The sequence below is a fragment of the Triticum urartu genome, chromosome 2 (genome assembly GCF_003073215.2).
Source record: "Triticum urartu cultivar G1812 chromosome 2, Tu2.1, whole genome shotgun sequence".
Lineage (NCBI taxonomy): Eukaryota > Viridiplantae > Streptophyta > Magnoliopsida > Poales > Poaceae > Triticum > Triticum urartu.
The window spans coordinates 20875299-20896196 of record NC_053023.1 but is presented as its reverse complement, the minus strand read 5'-3'; the positions used below and the strand labels follow the sequence as shown (position 1 = coordinate 20896196).

At 46.9% G+C, this 20898-nt stretch overlaps 1 protein-coding gene and 1 pseudogene across 1 annotated transcript; both read right to left on the bottom strand.

Moving 5' to 3' along the window:
• Positions 1 to 2885: 2885 nt before the first annotated feature.
• LOC125534786 lies at positions 2886 to 4829 on the bottom strand (annotated as a pseudogene).
• Positions 4830 to 12792: 7963 nt separating this feature from the next.
• Positions 12793 to 15855, bottom strand: LOC125534785. Its single transcript, XM_048697891.1, has 3 exons — positions 15810 to 15855; positions 15276 to 15611; positions 12793 to 13339 (listed from the first exon to the last, which is right to left on the bottom strand). The coding sequence occupies exons 1-3, from the start codon at positions 15853 to 15855 to the stop codon at positions 13272 to 13274; spliced, it is 450 nt and encodes a 149-aa protein (XP_048553848.1). The 3' UTR covers positions 12793 to 13271.
• Positions 15856 to 20898: the final 5043 nt, after the last annotated feature.

The following is a 20898-nucleotide window of genomic DNA, read 5'->3' as shown; positions in this document are numbered from 1 at the left end:
GGGCTATCCGCGAACTCGATCGTGGGCCTGAGCCCAGGTCCATTTACCCGACGACCTATATAAGAAGGTGATGGCCAGTGGAGTGAAACCTAACTCAGTTCACTCACTCCCTGTCACACAACCCTAGCCGTCATCTACTGTTCCTCTCACCGTGCTGCTTCCGATGATCCCATCCCGACGACCACATGCACGGTTGGTCGGGAGAGCAGGTGCCTCCGGAACCCTGTCGTTCGAGATCCTGCCCGGGAGAAGGGCAATAAGGATTTTGGAGAGCATCTACTGCCCCCGATCCGCCCCCGTTTCCGTTTGCCTCTGCTTCCATTACTTCCCCTGCATCGACTCCATGGCTGACGATGAAGCTGCCAAGAAGAAGGCCTCGGTCAATGCCGAGGCTGCCGCTGCTGCCGCCATGTTGGCCTGGCCAACCGAAGGGTATGACTCGTTCATCCCCTATTTGCTCGTACATGTGCTGGCCGTATATATGTTGTTCATAGATGTTTCGGTTCTTTGTAATGTATGAGCTCATGCTTAGGTTTCGGTATGAAATGCATACCGTATTTGCCATGCTTATCATTTACTCGTGTATTAGATTAGTTGGAAAAGTGCTAGTATTTCCAACAAAGATATTATGATCCGACGTCCTACACTTGTAGGGGATCATCCCCAGACCAAGTACGTTCATCAATCAAGGGTTTCCATTTTGGATGGACGACTCAAGGCGCTTTCAAAAACCATTATTGGTAATGTTTGTGCGGGTGAAAGAGTGACAACATCGTTGCTTCAGTCCAATTGTAGTCTCTTTACCGAGGTTTGTGGAGTATTTCTTCTAGCAGAGATTGATACAACGAAGATGATGTTTGCAACAGATTTTATTGTAATTCTTAGTCATAGGAGTTAATTTGTATTTTCTTGAATCTTAGATCCAAGTACCTGTAATTGTTACGAACATGAATAAATTACAAGTATTTTTCAAGAAAAAATTACAGGTATTTCTAAAAAACAAAAGCTGCCCGAGGAGATCGTCATAGTTTACGCCTACGGCGCGTTCCATATCAGCAACCCGACCACCCGCCCCATCGGGGTCGTACCGGGTGCTGTGCTGGGAGTGGAAGGGATTACCCAGCGACGCCGTGGAGGCCATGTACTACGTGCACACCGTGGGATCTGGCGAGCTCAGGTGCGTCGGTGAGCTCCCTGAGCAATGGGCGTTAGAGGATCTCCAGCCGTTGGCCTCCCCAGGAGGCATATTTTTCGCCTCCTGGGGGGCTGCCGGCGAAATTTTTGGCCTGGGAGGCCAAAATTACCCACTCGTTGTGCCCCCCACTAGCTCGACGGCGAGGCGAGGAAGACGAAACGATGATCCTGCCGCAGTCCTCGCCATCTCACGCGACTCGCCGTGCCCCGTCGCTCGCCCGCCTTGATGAGCACCGGCAGCAGCAGAGCAGCGCGCGCGGCAGCACCAACTCGGGCCAGCAGCTTGCGCTTGGGGATGGACTTGCACGCGAACTCGCCGCCGTCCTCCTTGGCCACGCATAGGCAAGCGCGAGAGCGCACGCACCATGGTCCTGCAGGAGGCGGGCATGGCGCTGTCCGGCCGGACGAGCTCGACCGTGCGGCCCAAGCGGAGCAGGGCGGCCACCCAGGTGAGATGGCCAGCCATCGATCGACGCACTCCTGGTGGAAGGCGTGGTTGTAGCTGGGGAGGACACGCACGGCGCGACCCAGCTCCATGGCGTCGAGGCAGATGGGGCAGAGCGCCTCCTCCTCCTCGTCGACTGCGGCCTCCGCCAGCCCGTTATTGTCGTCGCCGTCGCCACTGATCTGGCCGCAACACCGGCCGACCGGGAGGGCGAAGGGGAGGATAAGTGGGGCCTTGAAGGGCGTCGGGAATGGGGCTGGAGCGGCATCGCGAGCTCTCCGTTTGGCGGGGCGGCGGGGTGACGGCACTAAGCCCGCGCCGTTGAGCAGCAGCGCCCTCGGCAGAGACATGTCGTCGTCAAGGCACACGGTGAAAGGGGCCACGTCGACGGCCGCCTTGGCCGGCTGGAGCGGGGGCGCCGAGGCGAGCCGGCCCGAGGCCGGCGCGGAGGCGGGATGGCCGGCCGGCCACCCGGAGCAGGCGCGGGAGAGCTCGGCGAGGAGAAATGAGGAGAAGGTGGGGCGCTGCGAGGATCGAGAGGGGAGCAGGGAGGCGTGGGGTAGGTGGAAGGAGAGGAGAGAGAGGGAAACGGTGGCTGACTGCGGGCCGGTGCATGCCCAAAAGTAGTGCCGGCGCCCCAGCTCGCCCCCTGCGCGTTGGGTTTCTCATGCCAGCGCCGGCCGTAACTTTCCTCAAATCCGGCGAAAAATGTGGTCTTGGGCGCATGGCTGGAGCGATTTTTACCACCGGCGCAAAAAAGTGGTCCTGGGAGGGTTGTTGGGGAGCCTAGTGGAGATGCCCTTACGTGACCTCACCCATCCGCATGTCCTGCTGCACGGCCATTTTCACTGGCGGCAACTGCAACAACATGCTAGTTTTTGACACGGTGTAGGAGTCCTTCCGGCGTGTCGCGACCCCTGTCGAAGGCTAGGAGCCTTGGAGCATTTTGGAACATGCTATTAGTTTCAGCTAGAATAAATAGAAACAGATCTGCATTATATAGAGAAACTAAACAAACAAAGGAAGAAGACGAGTCCGTCTGCACTGTAGAACAAGTAGGTTTACAATGCTGAAATATTATGCAGGTAAATCAACTAAAGATAAAGGGCTTCAGATTGTACTAATTATAGAAGATACAGCAGGCATGTCTTTTTCTTTCGATCATTTTCTACACATATTCTTACTGCTGTCTCATAATCTTATCACTGTCTCGTAATCTTACTGCCGTCTTGCTGAGTTTCTAATTTCACCTTGGACCTGATACACCTGAGGCTACTGGTGGAGCTGAGCAGCTCACATTTCCAGCTATACAGAAATTTCTTGCATTTGTTGCAACAAAGTAGTGATCTATGTTGCTCTCTGCATCCATGGTACCTTCCAAGACTTTGACTACCTCAGACATTTTAGGCCTTTTTTTTGCAGTTCATCTGCAAGCACCACATCGCGAGCTTCATCATCTGAATCACATCTTGCTCATGTGCTTGCATGTCGTTGCTGTTCTTGTCAATCAAATCTACCAAGTGATCGTTCTTCACCTTTTCTTCCAATAGGGTAATAAGATGGATGCTCTCTTCAGACCGGGAAGTGTCGAGATTCTTTCTTACACCAACGATTTCCATGACCACAATGCCGAAGCTATAAACATCAGCCTTCTCTGTGATTTGTGATGTTAGCCATTCGGGGGCTAAATATCCAGGTGTGCCTCTCATTCTAGTAACCACTTGGCTCATATCCCTGTCAATGAGTTTACATAGCCCAAAATCAGAAAGTTTAGCATTGAAGTTGCCATCTAAGAGGATATTTTGTGGTTTGACATCCAAATGAGCAATTTTCTTCATGCACTCCTCATGAAGATAAGAGAGACCCTTTGCTATGTTAGTGATAATTTTGCATCGTACCCTCCATTCCAAGGAAGGAGCAATATTGTCATCTTGATAATAGATCCACCTGTCCAAGGATCCTTTGGGCATATACTCATAAACCAAGAGCCTATGGGATTTCTCTGCACAGAAACCAAACAGCCTCACTAGATTGATATGATGAATGCTGCCGATTTTCTGAACCTCTGCCAGGAATTCTCTCTTTCCCTGACCAGCTCGATCCAAACGTTTTACTGCAATCCTTTCCTCACCGAGTTGTCCCTTGAAAACAGACCCAAATCCTCCTTCCCCGAGCTTGTCTTTGAATTGCCTAGTTGCTACTTCTAACTGTTGAAACGTGAACCTCATTGGTGTTCCTTGTAGCTTACTGAACTCTGCCTCCTCTTCCTCCATCTCATGGCGTCGTCGTGTTCTTCTTCGGTGTACGGTGAAAAGGATGAGTGAGACAGTTAAAATGAAACAACTGCAGTGTGTACTTTTCTGGCTAGGGGTCCTGTGCTTGATGGCACAACATCGGCTGAGTCGGCAGGACTTGGTGGTTTTGTTGAAAGAGGAGGACTTGGAGGTGAAGACGGTAGATTAATCGGCGGGCAGAAGACTACCTGGTAGTTGACTCCTGTGGGACACCTGAATGCAGTTTCTGAGGGAGCAATACTGGAGTGGCTTAATGCCTCCGGGCACATCCGTACAAAGAAGGCCGAGTATTTGTTGGGGACACAGGTGTTCCCGGTGCAGCAGTATGAAGCATTCTGCTCGTCTTGGAACACTGCGCATGCGCTGTTGCAGCCTCCTGGCGCCTTGAGCTCGTCCGGACACTCTGACGTGATGTTGGCCGCGCAGCGCGGTCCCTTGCTGCACGCAGGTCTTCCCTTGACTGGTACGGGAAGGAACTCCATGGGCACGTTGAAGCCGTAGATGAGGGAGATGTCAAAGAAACTGTTGCGAGGAAACTGGTCGAGCGTGAAATCGGCATAGGTGATCGGCGGCTTACCACCGCTCTTGCAAGCGAGCAAGCCACCACAGTCGCCTGTCTCGCACGACCCATTGCATGTACCGTCGAATGAGCAGCCTGTTCGCGCCCAGACGCGCCCTCCGGTGGTGAAAGCGGGCACATTGAGGGTCCATGTCTTCCCTGTGTCCAGCCGCATGCCGCCGCCCACCGGCAAAGCAGCTGGCCACACGGTGTAGGAGCATCGGTTGGTGATGCTCAATATCACGGAGTCGGTGGGGACGACTGGTAGGAGGAGCAGGATGCGGAGGAGGAGAGGCAGGTGGTGGAGGAGAGTCACAAAGGTGCCTGTACTTGCCATTTGTTTTGTGCGCACTAGTAGAAAACAGGGCTTTGGTCCAGGCCGGGCCACCACATTAGTCCCGGTTCAGTCCAGAACCGGGACCCATGGGGCCATTGGCCCCGGTTAATGAGGCCAGGGGGGTGGCCGGGCCTCGTGGGGCATTGGTCCCGGTTCGTCATGCCCCTTTGGTTCCGGTTGGTGGGACGAACCGGGACCAATGGGCCTCGCTCCTGGCCCACCACCATTGGTCCTGGTTGGTGGCTTGAACCGGGACCACATGCTTCCCTTTAGTCCCGGTTCATGCCATGAACCAGGACCAATGAGGTGCCTATATATACCCCTCGCCCGCGAGCAGAGCACCCCAGTGCTCTGTTTTTCTCTGGCCGGCGAGGGGAGGGCTTTGTGGTGCTCTAGCTCACCTCCTATGCACATGAAGTGTTCGATGAAATGCCCGAGCCACACTAGTTAAGCTTTCTCCTCTCGAAGCTCGACCTCAAAGCTCCATTTTCCTCGAGATTTGTCTAGGTTTAGCGGCCCGTCACGTCCCACTCCCGTCTTCACCGCCGTCGATCGCCCGCACCGATCTCGCCGCCGGCACCACCGTGGTGAGCCTCTTGTTCTTATCTTCTTTCTGAAAGAAAAAATTCTTACTTTAGCTAGATAGATACTTGTCTAATTTTCTTACTTTTATTATTGCTTGTTATTATATAGTGCGATGGTTTTGGTATCCGCCCCCGTCGGCCCTCGTCCTGGCTATGATCCGGATGTGGTATATATTATCTTTTTATAACTATTTGGTTCATTTATTGTTTATGACAATTATGCCGACCAACGTGACATAGATTTTATTTATCTAGGAGGTAGTTGAACCGGAAATTCCAACCGACCCTATTGTCGAGAGGTTAAATTTAGTTGAAGAAGAAAACAATTACTTGAAGGAAAAAATAAAAAAAATTGAGGAGGAGAAGATGATATTGGAGTTGCATGTTGCATATGTCGTCGATGATCACAAGATCAAGATGGATGCAATGCGGTTGAAGATGAGAAAGATTAGAAAATATGCCATTCATACCGAGGCTTGGTATCATTATGCCGTTAGATCAATTGTTACCTTGGTTACGATTATGATCGCATTTGTTTTCGCATTGAAATGTTTTACATAGTTTCAATGTATGATTTAATTAATTAGATGCTATGGAGAGCTATATGTTGTTAGATGAGAACTATGTATGTACTTTGGTTTTAATGTGATGATGAACTTCTATTAATTTGGTCACTTAATTATCTATTCATGATGTTATACAATGGTTTTTGACACACTTAATTATATATAATGCACGTAGATGAACCGGCAATGGATGTACGGTGACAGACACACCTTCGAGTACATTAAGGGCGTGCATGATTTTCTCGAAGTGGCTGAGGCAAACAAGCAGAATGGTTTTATGTGTTGTCCATGCCCTAAATGTGGGAATACGAAGTCTTACTCTGACCGGAAAATCCTTCACACCCAGCTGCTTTACAATGGTTTCATGCCACACTATAATGTTTGAACGAGGCACAGAGAAATAGGGGTTATGATGGAAGACGGTGAAGAAGAAGAGGACGATGACAACTATGTGCCTCCTGAATACGGTGATGCTGCAATGGGGGAAGCTGCTGAAGATCAAGAGGAATCAGACGATGTGCCCAATGATGCTGCAACGGGGGAAGCTGCTGAAGCTCATGAGGATCCAGACGATGTGCCCGATGATGATAATCTCCGCCGGGTCATTGTCGATGCAAGGACGCAATGCGAAAGTCAAAAGGAGAAGCTGAAGTTCGATCGCATGTTAGAGGATCACAAAAAGGGTTGTACCCCAATTGCGAAGATGGCAACACAAAGCTCGGTACCGTACTGGAATTGCTGCAGTGGAAGGCAGAGAATGCTGTACCTGGCAAAGGATTTGAGAAGCTACTGAAAATATTGAAGAAGAAGCTTCCAAAGGATAACGAATTGCCCGACGGTACATACGCAACAAAGAAGGTCGTATGCCCTCTAGGATTGGAGGTGTAGAAGATACATGCATGCCCTAATGACTGCATCCTCTACTGCGGTGCGTACAAGGATCTGAACGCATGCTCGGTATGCGGTGCATTGCGGTATAAGATCAGACGAGATGACCCTGGTGATGTTGACGGCGAGCCTCCCAGGAAGAGGGTTTCTGCGAAGGTGATGTGGTATGCTCCTATAATACCACGGTTGAAACGTCCATTCAGAAACGAAGAGCATGCCTAGTTGATGCGATGGCACAGTGAGGACCGTAAGAAAAACGGGAAGTTGAGAGCACCCGTTGACGGGTCGCATTGGAGAAAAATCGAGAGAAAGTACTGGCCTGAGTTTGCAAGTGACCCAAGGAACGTATGGTTTAGTTTAAGCGCAGATGGCATTAATCCTTTCGGGGAGCAGAGCAGCAATCACAACACCTGGCCCGTTACTCTATGTATGTATAACCTTCCTCCTTGGATGTGCATGAAGCGGAAGTTCATTATGATGCCAATTCTCATCCAAGGCCCTAAGCAACCCGACAACGACATTGATGTGTTCCTAAGGCCATTAGTTGAAGAACTTTTACAGCTGTGGAATGGAAACGGTGTACGTACATGGGATGAGCACAAACAGGAGGAATTTAACCTGCACGCGTTGCTGTTTGTAACCATCAACGATTGGCCCGCTCTCAGTAACCTTTCAGGACAGACAAACAAGGGATACCATGCATGCACGCACTGTTTAGAAGAAACTAAAAGTATATACCTCGACAAATGCAGGAAGAATGTGTACCTGGGCCATCATCGATTTCTTCCGACCAACCATCAATGTCGAAAGAAAGGCAAGCATTTCAAAGGCGAGGCAGATCACCGGAAGAAGCCTGACATGCGTACCGGTGATCACGTACTTGCTATGGTCAATGATTTACACGTAATATTTGGAAAGGGTCCCGGCGGACTAGCTGTTCCGAATGACGCTGAGGGACACACACCCATGTGGAAGAAGAAATCTATATTTTGGGACCTACCCTACTGGAAAGACCTAGAGGTCCGCTCTTCAATCGACATGATGCATGTGACGAAGAATCTTTGCGTGAACCTGCTAGGCTTCTTGGGCATGTGTGGAAAGACAAAAGATACACCTGAGGCACGGGAGGACCTACAACATTTGCACGAAAAAGAAGACATGCCTCCGAAGCAGTATAAAGGTCATGCCAGTTACGCTCTTACGAAAGAAGAGAAATAAATCTTCTTTGAATGCCTGCTCAGTATGAAGGTCACGACTGGCTTCTCGTCGAATATAAAGGGAATAATAAATATGCCAGAGAAAAAGTTCCAGAACCTAAAGTCTCATGACTGCCACGTGATTATGATGCAATTGCTTCCGGTTGCATTGAGGGGGCTTCTACCGGAAAAAGTCCGATTAGCCATTGTGAAGCTATGTGCATTCCTCAATGCAATCTCTCAGAAGGTGATCGATCTAGAAATCGTACCAAGGCTAAGGAGTGATGTGGCGCAATGTCTTGTCAGTTTCGAGCTGGTGTTCCCACCATCCTTCTTCAATATCATGACGCATGTCCTAGTTCATCAAGTCAATGAAATTGTCATTCTGAGGCCCGTATTTCTACACAATATGTCCCCCTTTGAGAGGTTCATGGGAGTCCTAAACAAATATGTCCGTAACCGCGCTAGGCCAGAAGGAAGCATCTCCATGGGCAAACAATAAAAGAAAATAAATAATGCAAAAAACAAAACAAAAAAACTGGAAAAAAACTATTTTTATACTAAAGTTAATCACAAACTTGTGATTCACACAAATATCAAGAAATTCAAATTTTAAATATTCAAATTTGAAAACTAATGGCACTAACAGAAAGTTTATAATTTTTCTAAATCTAATGGCACTAACAGAAAGTTTATAATTTTGCTAACCTAAAAGCAAAAAAGAATTAAAAATTAAAGCAAAAAACAAAAAAATAATGCAAAAAACAAAACAAAAAAACTGAAAAAAAAACAAAAAAAAACTGCCGCCTATTGGGCCACCACGGCCTGAATACGACTAGAAACCCAACCTGGGCCAGGATTCAGGCCCGCAGAAGGCCCAATAGGCCCACAAGCAAAGCAGTGTCAGATTAGGCCCATAGGCCTACAGTTCAGAGGAGTTCGAGAGGGAGGAGGCAGCGGAGCTTATAAACAGGTATTGGGCGCTCTCAACTAGCGAGGTGGGACTAAACTCCCACCACCACGCCGTTGTGCAAGGTCACTGGCCCCGGTTGGTGGCACGAACCGGGACCAATGCCCACCTTTGGTCCCGGTTCGTGGCACCAACCAGTACCAATGCCCACCTTTAGTCCCGGTTGGTGCAACTAACCGGGACCAAAGGCCTTTGCTTCCTACCCTTTGGGCTGCTGAAAAGCGGCCTTTGGTCCCGGTTGGTGGCACCAACCGGGACTATAGTCCCGGTTGGTGCCACGAACCGGGACCAATGCTCTTGGTATATAATCAGGACTTGTGAAAATTTCAGTTTCTAATCGACCATTTGCCCCCGACGATGCCGAGCTCATCGACGCCGTTAGGCTGCCCCGACGCCGTCCGCTGCGCCTGCCGTTGCCCCCGACCGCGCCGTCGCCGTCGCCCGTGCCTCGCCGTCGCCGATGTCGTCCCCGAGCCCGCGCGCCCATGCCCTCTCCCCTGAGCGCGCCTTCACCGTCGCCGTCCCCAAGCCTTCCTCGTCGCTGACGCCACCTCGCTGTGAGAGCCGCCCCGTTCCCCTGCTCCTTCCCCTGTACTGGCCACCGCCGCCGCCGCGTGCTGCCACCGCGCCACCGCCCCTGCCCTGCGCGGCCGCCGCGCGCCGCCCCTGCCCTGCGCGGCCGCTCCGACTGCTCCGGTGCGTCGTAGTCCTTCTCCTCCGCCTTGTAAGCAAGGAAAGAAGACAGCCGCAACCGCTCCGTCTGCTCTGTCAGCGTCTAGTAGTACAGCCAGAGGCGGGAGGCAATACAGATTCAGTCCTTCTCTGAAGACTCCAGAGAAGTTACCATACGAGAGGACCCCGGAGGAGAACGCCAAGATCGCGCGAGCCGAAGTGAGGAACTTCTTTGAAGGGGTGAAAGCAAAGAAACATCCACCTCCAGAGGAGAAGGTAGATCCGGTGAAAGCGAAGCGCACTCTGGCTGCCCTGAAAAAACCAGTAAAGTCTCCACCGAAAGGCAACTATGAGCGCATTATTAAAAAGTCATTTGTCGAAGCGGAGCGGTCGGGAAGTACTGTCAGTGATCAAAGGTTAAAAGAACGACAAGCTGGGAAAAAAATTGCCCAGCTCGGCGAACAAGCGAACCAATCGTGCCCCCCACTCAAGGTGCCTACTAATGATCCGAGGATGGTGCCCGGTTATAGCAATCTTGAAGATTACCTGCCTGACGATGTACATTATGAGTTCTTAGAGGTGGAGGAACACAAATACGAGTACGGGAAGCCTCTCGTCAAAGATGAAAGATCTCTAACAACGATGATGCGAAGATTCCATGATTGGTACATGAAAACCTGCAAAGAGTCTGGGGGGAGGAATACTTTGACGCTGAGAGTTAGAGAGTAGCATGACCTCGTTGGAATTGAACTGTTGAATGTTCCATTTGAGGAGTTCTTCCAATTTTTCAATCAAAAGGCCCTCGATAAAGCAACGGTCACTTGCTACTGTCTGTAAGTAGTACTACTTCTGTCATTAAGTCTCTCTATATAGGTCAGCTCTTTCATTGCATGTATTTATAATTATCCTCACTATATTATGCAGATTGAAGATCGCCGAATTGAAGAAAAGACAAATTGGTGATATTGGGTTCATTAACACAAATCTCATAGATGCAACAGAGGTTAAATATCGTGCCGAAGATACCGAGGCCAACTTGCTACGATTGTTGGTAATAAATGAAAACAAAGATATAATACTCTTTCCTTACAACTTCAAGTGAGTGTTACTGTCTTGTGCATATTCGGCTTCCCTTATTAGTCCAGGTTATAGTAATGTAATTGATGAGTTATGCATGCGTGCACAGGTTCCACTATATTCTCCTAGAGATTAAGCTTAAGCAGGGACTAGTAACCGTCTTAGACTCGAGACGAAAAGATCCCCAGGACTATGCGGACATGACTCAAATGCTCGAGAAGTAAGTTAAACCGATCATTATCCACCATATCAGCAACTTTGTTCATTTCCTGATATCAAGTAATTGTTTTCTTTGTCTGGCAGGGTTTGGAGAAAATTCACCAAAAAAGCTCCGGGACTGCCGAAGAAGCTGCAATTTAGACACCCGAAAGTAAGTACTATAGTAACATGTTCCGCGCATCTCCTAGTGATTCAAGCGCTAGTTTCATCAATACCATTTGGCATGCTTGCTTATCAGTTTGATTTACTTCTATTTCTTATAAAGTGGTTGTGGCAGGAACAAGGGAATGATTTCTGTGGATACTACGTTTGCGAGTCCATCCGCCACACGATCTGTGAACGGAGGTACTCTGACGAACAATATGAAGTGCGTAAGCAATAATATTCACAATTTTATTTTATTACCATCATTTGTGTTGAGTTTCATTTATTCATATATATGTATTGACCCCCTTCTTCAAATTAGATCTTTCGGATGCGGGATGAAATCCTAGCACCAGATCGTATGCGAGCAATTTAAGAGGAATTGGCGGCATTCTTCCTTGACCACGTGACCGCTGAAGACGAAGAATACTATGTGGATCCTGTGTTCGTATATAATTGGAAGATTATATTGTAAGAGATAATTATTGTATATATGTAGCCGGTAGTGTCGGATAGATATACGAGAACTTGTTGATCGACAAATCTCTCGGAGAAGGAGAGGTGGTCGATATCACTTCTCTCTGTATGCATATATGTTCTTGACGATCTTCTGTTTCCTTTGTTTGCTTACTAGCTAGCTAGCGTGTCTAGTCCTCTCTATACGTATATAGTACGTAGCGTTGACCAAGCATGGACATAAGAGATGACACTTCTTTTTATTAATTAGCTAGCTAACATAATATATGAAACACCTAAATTAACCTCCCAAAATCCTCAACCCCCCTTAAAAAAACAAAAACCTCAGCTCCTGAAATGTTGACGCGTGGATGCCTATTGGTCCCGGTTGGTGCCACCAACCGGGACCAAAGACCCTCCTGCCTGGACTCGGCGCACCGGCCATGTGGAGGCCCATCTGTCCCGGTTCCTGTTTGAACCGGGATTAAAGGGCCAGGGCATTAGTAACGACCCTTTAGTCCCGGTTCAAAAATTAGGACAAAAGGCCCTTACCAACTGGGACAGAAGACCCTTTTTCTATTAGTGGCGGTTTGATTGCATCGCTAGCTGAACTTGAACTGAAGACTTGTCTCAGAGGAAACAAAGAGGAACAGAGATCTGTTGCATCAGTGTACGAGTACGTAGTTCTCTAAGCAATTGTTCACACGCTGGAAATGTTCAACGGTCTGCGGTCAACTGCCGTCCTCCACTATCAAACCGGCTATATAACATACTTCCTTCATTCCAAAATATAGTGCGCTCGCGTTTTCTGAAGTCCAACTTTGACCATAAATTTAACCAACGAGACCAACTGCGGCGGAATTTTTTTTATATAATTGGAAACTTCTTTTGAATACGAATTCACTGATATAATTTTTGCTCTCGCCGCAATTGGTCTTGATAATTAAATTTACGGTCAAAGTTGAAGCACGGAGATAGAGGAAGCACTATATTATGGAATGGAGGGAGTATAGTAATGGTAATTACTGATTTTCTGTATTTATTTTTGGCGACGGCAGCGAGATCACCTGCAAGGTAGCAACGATAATCTATAGTGGATATAATTTTGCGCCGGCTAGCTGAGCAGAATTAGATGTGTTTGCAGGCCCGGCCCTAAGGGGGGAGGGGGGGGGGGGGGGGGGGGGGGGGGGGGGGGCGGGGGGCGGCCGCCCCGGGCCCCCGAAACTGAGGGGCCCCCAACTTTGCTGGCCCAAAGTAGTGTAGGCACCAGTTTTTCATTGATTCAACGATCTCCATCGAGGCCCAACAAACATCGTAAGCCACAGCGAGAACTCCGCCTGTAATGGCGACGCTTGATTACAGGATTTCCATTGCGCATCGCCGTCTTCCGGATTTTCATCAATCGGCGTTTGTTGTTCACATCTAGCGCGCCCGAGATCATCGGCCCATCGGGCGCCACACATCGAGATATGCGGGGTACGGCAACTCCAAGGCCCCCTCCGGCGGGCCGAAAGAGTACACTGCGTTGCAAGTCTTCAGCGACCTCGCCGTGCCCATCCACTACCTTGGCCAGATGCAGGTCTTCAGGGGCGGCGTACGACTTCAGCGAGATCATAGCTCGTAGGCCGTGCCTGTTCAAGCCGAACCAAAGGTCGTCTTGAGTGTTGTCTTTAGTCCTTGGAGGATGGGGAGAAATCCGTGGACGGCTTGGGGCTCGATTTGGGGACGAGCCATACATCTGTCGCATGCAGGTAAACAGATACTACCATGTAAATTATTTATACAATAAAAGTATCGTAGATTTTAAATTTTCTGCCTCTTGGCCGGATTAAATTGGTCGATGATAGATAGTGTTTGCCTGTTCTTGCCAAGTGAAGTTACTTTCAGTTCGAGGAAAGTAATAAACAAAATATAGAACATAGGTAAAAAATACGCTATATAATTAAATCTTAGGACGTTGGTGTGGTTAATTTTGTTGTATTATTAACTAGGACCGCAACAAAGTATAAGAGAAAAACCATGCTAATGTTGTGAGCTTAGGGATCAAAGTGACTGTACTTCCCATACCATTTTGTTTTATAGAAAACGTTAATGGGCCGTATTGTATTTTTTTAGGGGGATGTATATTTTGTTTGTGATGTGATGAACTAGCGAAAACCTTAAAAGTTGCACCAAAGTTTATGTAGAGAAAAGTTTTTCAAAGTTCAAATTCTATTAGTTTGATGTTTATATTTGGGGGCCCTCGGATTCTAGTTTCGCCCCGGGCCTCTGAAAACTCAGGACCGGCCCTGTGTGTTTGGACTTTGTTGGAGCACAATATAGTTCACAACCTTCAGGGAGAGCTCCCGCAGGATCTGCTCCACCACAACTCCATTCATTCCAGAGGAAAATTTTATTTGCCATTTGTGTTGCGATTTGCTTGATTTGCATTACGGTTCTTTTGATATAATAGATGGACTAATCGAGGGATCTAGAGACAACACAACACCATAACACTAAGGTCTTAATAATAAGGGTATAAAAAGTCCTGGAAAAAAGAGAGTATAAAAAGCGTTGGACTAGAACAGGGCCAGCCTTGCTACCGGCCGGGACCTGTTTAATCATTCCGGGCGGCTGCTGTAGCAAGATGGTAAGATTATGCATCTCTCTCGGCGTATGATTGAGCTCTCTTGGTGGCTACTAGAGTCCTCTCCGCATGGGAGAGCGTGATCACCGTGTACTGTGCCACCCTCAAGATGGAGTCTACGGCTATAGGAGTCATAACGAGGCTTCTTGACTTCTCCATCTAATTCGCATTAAAAACATGACATTTAGATAAACGACAATTTCATTGAAAGCAACTACTCCCTCCGTCCGGGTTTATTAGGCCCGCCAACCGAATCGGCAAGACCAAGGCAGTCATCTATTCGTGCACGTTAGTTTAGGTATTAATCCCTCGAGTAATTAGCTACTGCTTAGTATGGGACGTCATTTATTGTGGATAATTATGTAACCACAATCCCGCATGCTTTGCACCAATCGCTACCTCTAGAGCCCACACATGCAACGTCTACGAATTAATTTTCCGCGGAACTAGCGGATGGAGCTGCAACCCAAGCGCCAAATCTCCACGCATGCAGCGTCTATGCATTAATTATTCAGTTTTGCTAAAGCACATCTAGATGTGTCATAATTATTTCCCTGAAAATGCTGCCCAACGACGCTAATCTCGTATGCATGCATCGTTTCCAATTAACTTTCCTTGGTAATCGGACGGGAGGGTCTAATAAGAAGGGACGCCGCTTTCTTGCTCACGGGCCCAATAAACCCGGACGGAGGGAGTATATAACAAGATATAACTGTGTACAGCAACCGTAATTCGACATAGAAAGTAAAAATTTAAGAAAAAAAAATCGGCATGACCTTTGCTTGTAATTCAACATACTGAGTGCCAGAAAATAGGCAAAACCGAACTTAATCAACGTTTCCCAAAATGTTGGCACTCCTTATGAACACCTACATCATGAATAACTACTACAAACTTTTAATTGTACATAATATGGTATGCCCAAAAAATGCACTCTGCATTATGAACACTATCTAATAACTAGTACAAACTATTTCCGGTACTTACTTTCTCTAGTATAAGAACAACTACACTCTACATTTACAATAAAAGAGGGAGATGTGGTTACCGGGCCGGATGGAGATGACGGGGAGGTTGAGGACGATGACAGCAGACGTTGAGGGCGACGGGGATGCAGAGGACATTGGAGTCAGCAGAAGGCGAGGGCAACGGTGAGGGCAGGAACGTTCGAGGCGGTGGCCGACGGCGAGGCCGAGGACGTGGATGCGGCGGCAATGGACGGCAAGGGCAATGGGGACGACGAGGGCGAGGGGGACGACGCCGACATTGTAGGCACTGGAGGGCGAGCGCGACAGTGGAAACGTTGAAGGCGGCGATGACGATGGCGATGGCAGCGAGGAGCGAGAGAGACGGGGTGAAAGATTTTTGGATAATATGTGGACGGCTGCGGAAGCGTGGGGATTAGAATGGATAAGGTATGTGTGCCAACGCCAGTGACGGGCACACCTTATAGCCCGCCACAGCTAAATTCAAGAGGCAGGCGCAGATCTATACACGCCACGTCAAATTAGAAGTGGTGGCAGGCCTAAGTCACCCGCCACATATGGGTACCTTCACACTTATTTACAAAAAGCGAACAAACGAGCTTGGAAAGGGATGACATTTTGTATCGTGTCTTCGTTGGACATCTGTAGGGTGTTGTAAAATTTGAGATCGTCACGACAAAAACTTGATGCACAACGTGTACAGACCGGACACTCTTTCACCAAGTGTTACGGTTTCGAACAAAACCCACCACCTTATAAAGACAACTTATTTTTTTATATCTTTTGAACTTCAAACTTTTTGCATGTGTAATAGACACTTTTGGAAGCTGTATGCTCAAAATTTACCGCTTTTTGAGTTGATTTTCTATTTTCACGGGATTAATTGGTTTTTTTTGGCAACTAAAAAGAGTAAAAAGCTTTGAGCGTGTGAACGATCTCGGAAAGGGGATGGAATTTTGCAAGATGCCTTCATTGGACACCTGTAGGGTGTGATAAAATTTGAGATCGTCACGACAAAAACTTGCTGCACAACGTGTACAGATCCGACCTGCCTTACACACAACTTATTTTTTAAATATCTTTTGAGCTTCAAACTTTTTCCATGAGTAATGGACACTTTTTGAGTTGATTTGCTATTTTTGCGACATTAATTGACTTCCGGGCAACTAAAAAGGGCAAAAAGCTTTAAGCGTGCAAACGAGCTCGGAAAGGGATGAAATTTTGCATGGTTTCTTCATGGACATCTGTAGGGTGTAGTAAAAATTTGAGATCGTTACGACAAAAACTCAATGCACTTCATGTAGAAACCAGACACTCTCCCTGAAGTAGCGGACAAACGATCTATTATAGGTTTAGTAAATGTGATTTCCTAAGGATTTGTTGACCCCCTTCAAATTTGAGAATACTCTAAGTTTAGTACATATGATTTCCGTGGAATTTTTTTGGCCTAACATACATGGTCACCACAAGCTATGGCCAATGCCCTTCACTGCTAACTTCTGAATATGTAGAATTTATTTTTTGTGCAGATCACCACAAGCTATCTGTGACGAGCATATATTCTGCCCACAACTGGTGCTTGCACCAATCGTGGGTATATCCTCAGGCCAGCCTCTCCTGACTTTCATCACGCTGGCAAATTTGAAAGTCTACTTGTGGCGGGTGGTTATTTCTACCCGTCACTGCTATGGTAATTCCAGTGGCGGTTATGTTTTACTAGTCATCAATCCGTGCTCCTGCATGGGCTAGTAATGTTTTGTATACAAAAAATTTATATAAGTATTTTTTTGTTTGAATCTTGTAGAAAGAAAAGTATTTTCATAGTGTATAAAGAGGTGGCACCATTATACGGCTCCTAACTTTTGTAACTCTCCCTCCCCCCCTCTCTCTCTCTCTCTATGTATCACACATGCATGCACATGCACACAGATATATACCTATGTAATTATCGGTGCCACACCAGTAAAGCGCTCATCACTTAACCATGATCTTTTGTTTGGTCAAATCATTTTTTCACTTGGACCACAATGTTCAAAATTTCAACATTAACATTAGAAGTTTGTCTTATTTTTTTAATTGTCTTGTAAATTTCTAGAAGCTTGTCGTTCTCTATTTTAAAAGTTCCCATCAATTATTGGATGCCCATCTATGTGATTTTGAAAGTTTGTTTGTACATTTTGGGAAATTGGTCCTTGATCCTAGCTGATTCATCACGTCACGAAAAGTAATAGCAATGTTTTTCTTTGGCTACTAATAAATTATTATTTTTACATAATTTAACGCTCACCATTGTCGTGCGATTAAACTTAATGTACATGCCCTCACTTTTTGATTTTAAAAAAATGTATTTTAGGAATTTTTATGCACATGTATAGTTTAGCAATATTTTAGGATTTTTTATTACATGTATTTGCCGTTTAGATTTACAACTTTCTTGAAAGTGGGTTATTTAATATTTTATGAAAAGATTGTGCGTGTCACATACAGATTTGGAAGTATATACGCAAGTGTGATATAAATACATGCATGATTTGTATACTACACGCATATATGCTTTGTGATATGCGTGGTGATTTTTTGGATTAGAAAAACTACTTCACATACCTAGATGCATGTACGCACAACATACTTTACCTAGTTGTGTCATGCACTTATGGGTAACATCATTAGTACGTTTCCTAGTTTAAGTGTATAGTAACCCATTAATTTCAACCGAAGAAAGGGAGACCAAGGGGAACACGTCTCCACGTCTCCTGCAGATTTTATTTTAAAGCGTAGGGAGGGGAGAGACCAAGGGGAGCACGTCTCCTGTAGATTCTTTTTTCAAGCCTAGGCCTCCTTTGGTTCGGAGGAATCTTGTAGGATTTCTAAAGGATAGGATTTTTGTAGGAAAAATTCCTATGGAGGTCTTTGGTTTGTAGTAATGGATTCCTATTCCTATATAGGATAGGAATCAATCCTTCACATTTCCAAGAGAAAAAAACATTAGCCTAGACTCAATGAAAAAAATCCTATCCTATGAATCAAGTGACATCTCTTTCCCTATAGGAAGTGAGGTGGAGATGCATGCCACCTCACTTCCTATGATTTTTCTATTCCTATGATATTTTTACCCTATGAACCAAAGAAGACCTAGAAGAAGACCAAGGACAGCACGTTTGCTTTTCATCCGATGGCCACGTTTGTTTTTCATCTCATGGCTACAAATGAACTAAATGTTAATTGGACGGATGAAATTTCTTATTTTTTAGGATTAGCATGGTGTCTCGTATGATGCTTTCAATTAGTAAATATAAGATTACAAGCAATTGGTACTTCTCCAAAATAGCAATGGCGGGTTCCTGTTCATGTCTGTCACTAATTGAAGGGCCACCTATAAGCCTTTTCTCAATAGTGAGACTAAGCTGACACATCATTTTGAGATCGACAAAATCGACACAAATGCATTCATGTACACGGAGAAGTCTTCTCTCATTGAGGGAACATCGCTGGAAGACCTGAAATTAATCTACAAAAATGCGACCATCAATGCCAAGTCTAGGACTTGACCTTGTTGGATTGGTTCCTCCACAAGAAACCTAACCATCCGAGCGACACTTCAGTTCCCACATAGAAGTATCTGCTAGTCTTTATCATATATCTTCTACCCACATCTTTGTGCATGTATACATTTTCTGGCATTTCTGAAGTCCAAGTTACTCGTACATTTGTTCCTCCCCTGCATCAACAATTGTAGGTTTGTATCCACAGACCCCAGTGAAGACGAGACGTGGTTTGGTCCCCAGTACATGCACGTCAGTCTCCTTGTTTACTCCAGACAGCCCCTTGGTCTCCTTTCTCAGTCAAAAAGGTACGGCTACGCCGCAAGCGAATGTGCTGTGCTCCTTGAACGTAGCATACAGATTAAAGCTGTATTTAACTCTCCACCGAAACTCTTAGGTTTCCACTCATCCGTTTCATCTCCCCAAGAAAAACACATCCGATATATACATACTCCCCCTTTCATCTATATAGGGCCTAATGTGTTTTTCGAGGCTAACTTTGACCAAATATTAGATCAATAATATATGACATGCAACTTACACAAAGCACACCGTTAAATTCATGTGTGAAGGGAGCTTTCAATGATATAATTTTCACATTGTACATGTCATGTACTATTAATCTTGTCAATAGTTAAAGGCGATCTTAAAAAACACATTAAGCCTATATAGATAGAAGGAGGGAGTACTCCTCTTCCCTCGCTCGAGCTCCTCCACCTCGCACAGTCATCACGCTGCATCTGCTGGAATCTAAAAGATCAAGTGAGTAGTCATTTATCTGATCTTGTTTAGGATATGTACTACTATTGCTGCACTGTGTTCTTGCTTAATGGTGGCGTGTTGTTTTCTCAGTTGTTTGTACTACACCCGGGAGGCGGTCGGTCATGATGCCCGGCAGGGGCAGAAGGGTGGCAACCGTCCTCGACGACTTGCCAGAGTCCATCATCGTGGAAGAGATACTTGTGCGGTTGCCGTCCAAGGATGTCCTCCAGTGGCGTGCCGTCCGCAAGTCTTGGAGTAGCGCCACCTCCGCTCCTGAATTCGTCGTCGCACACCACCGCCGCCAGCCTGTGCTCCCCCTTATCAATATGTTTCCAAATGTTCCAGAGTGCTACTACTCTGAAGAGAACGGGGACGACTACGACTGTTTCGTTGCCTTTCATGTCGTCGCCGGCTCCGATCGCAAGCTCTGACCCGTCGTCCGTACCAGCCGTACCACTGACAGCCTCTGGTTAGAGGCCGCCTGCGATGGTCTCCTTGTCGTCTCCGTTGGCATGCGCCAGAAAGACTACTTCGTCTGCAACCCGGCCAATCGCCAGTACGCTCCCCTGCTGCAGCTTCCAAGATGTCCCTTTGCCACCATCCGCACAGCCGGCTTCTACCGGCACCACCCGTCTGAAGAATTCCGGGTGCTGTACTGGATGAGATCGGAGGATATGGATCAGGTGAATTGCAACGTCCTTGCAGTGGGATCTGACGACCCAAGATCCGTCTATAACTACCAAAAAAAGATATCTGATGCATCTTGGCCAGCTATGCCACGTTTTGTAGATCAGGCGTTACTGGCAGGGTTGCTAGGTTCCTCCTATAATCCACCGGTCTTCTATCATGGCAACCTGCACTGGGACACGGGGCGGTGCTCCAAGATTACCGCCGACATAATGGTGTTTGACACGGTGGCTGATGTAAAATGTATGTTTGGGGGAACTGCTCGACACCCTAAACGGGGTGTGACTATCTCATTATATAGAAGTACCAAGAGGTACAATACAATGTTACAACAGATATACAGAGGCTACGTATATATACAGTCTAACACCCTCCCTCAATCTTAACTATGGCCTGAAGTACAAAGTAAGTTAAGATTGCGCCTACAGCCTACAAACTGTGGTTGTGGAAGAGGCTTCGTGAAGATGTTAGCAAATTGATCCTTTGACAAGATGAACTTGATACATAGTAGCTTCTGTGCAACCCGTTCCCGAACAAAATGATAGTCAACCTCAATATGCTTCATCCGAGCATGGAACACTGGATTAGACGAGAGATATGTAGCACCGATGTTATCACACCACAGAATTGGAGGACGGGCTGGAGAGACTCTCAGTTCCCTCAAGAGAGACTGTACCCATATGATCTCAGCAGT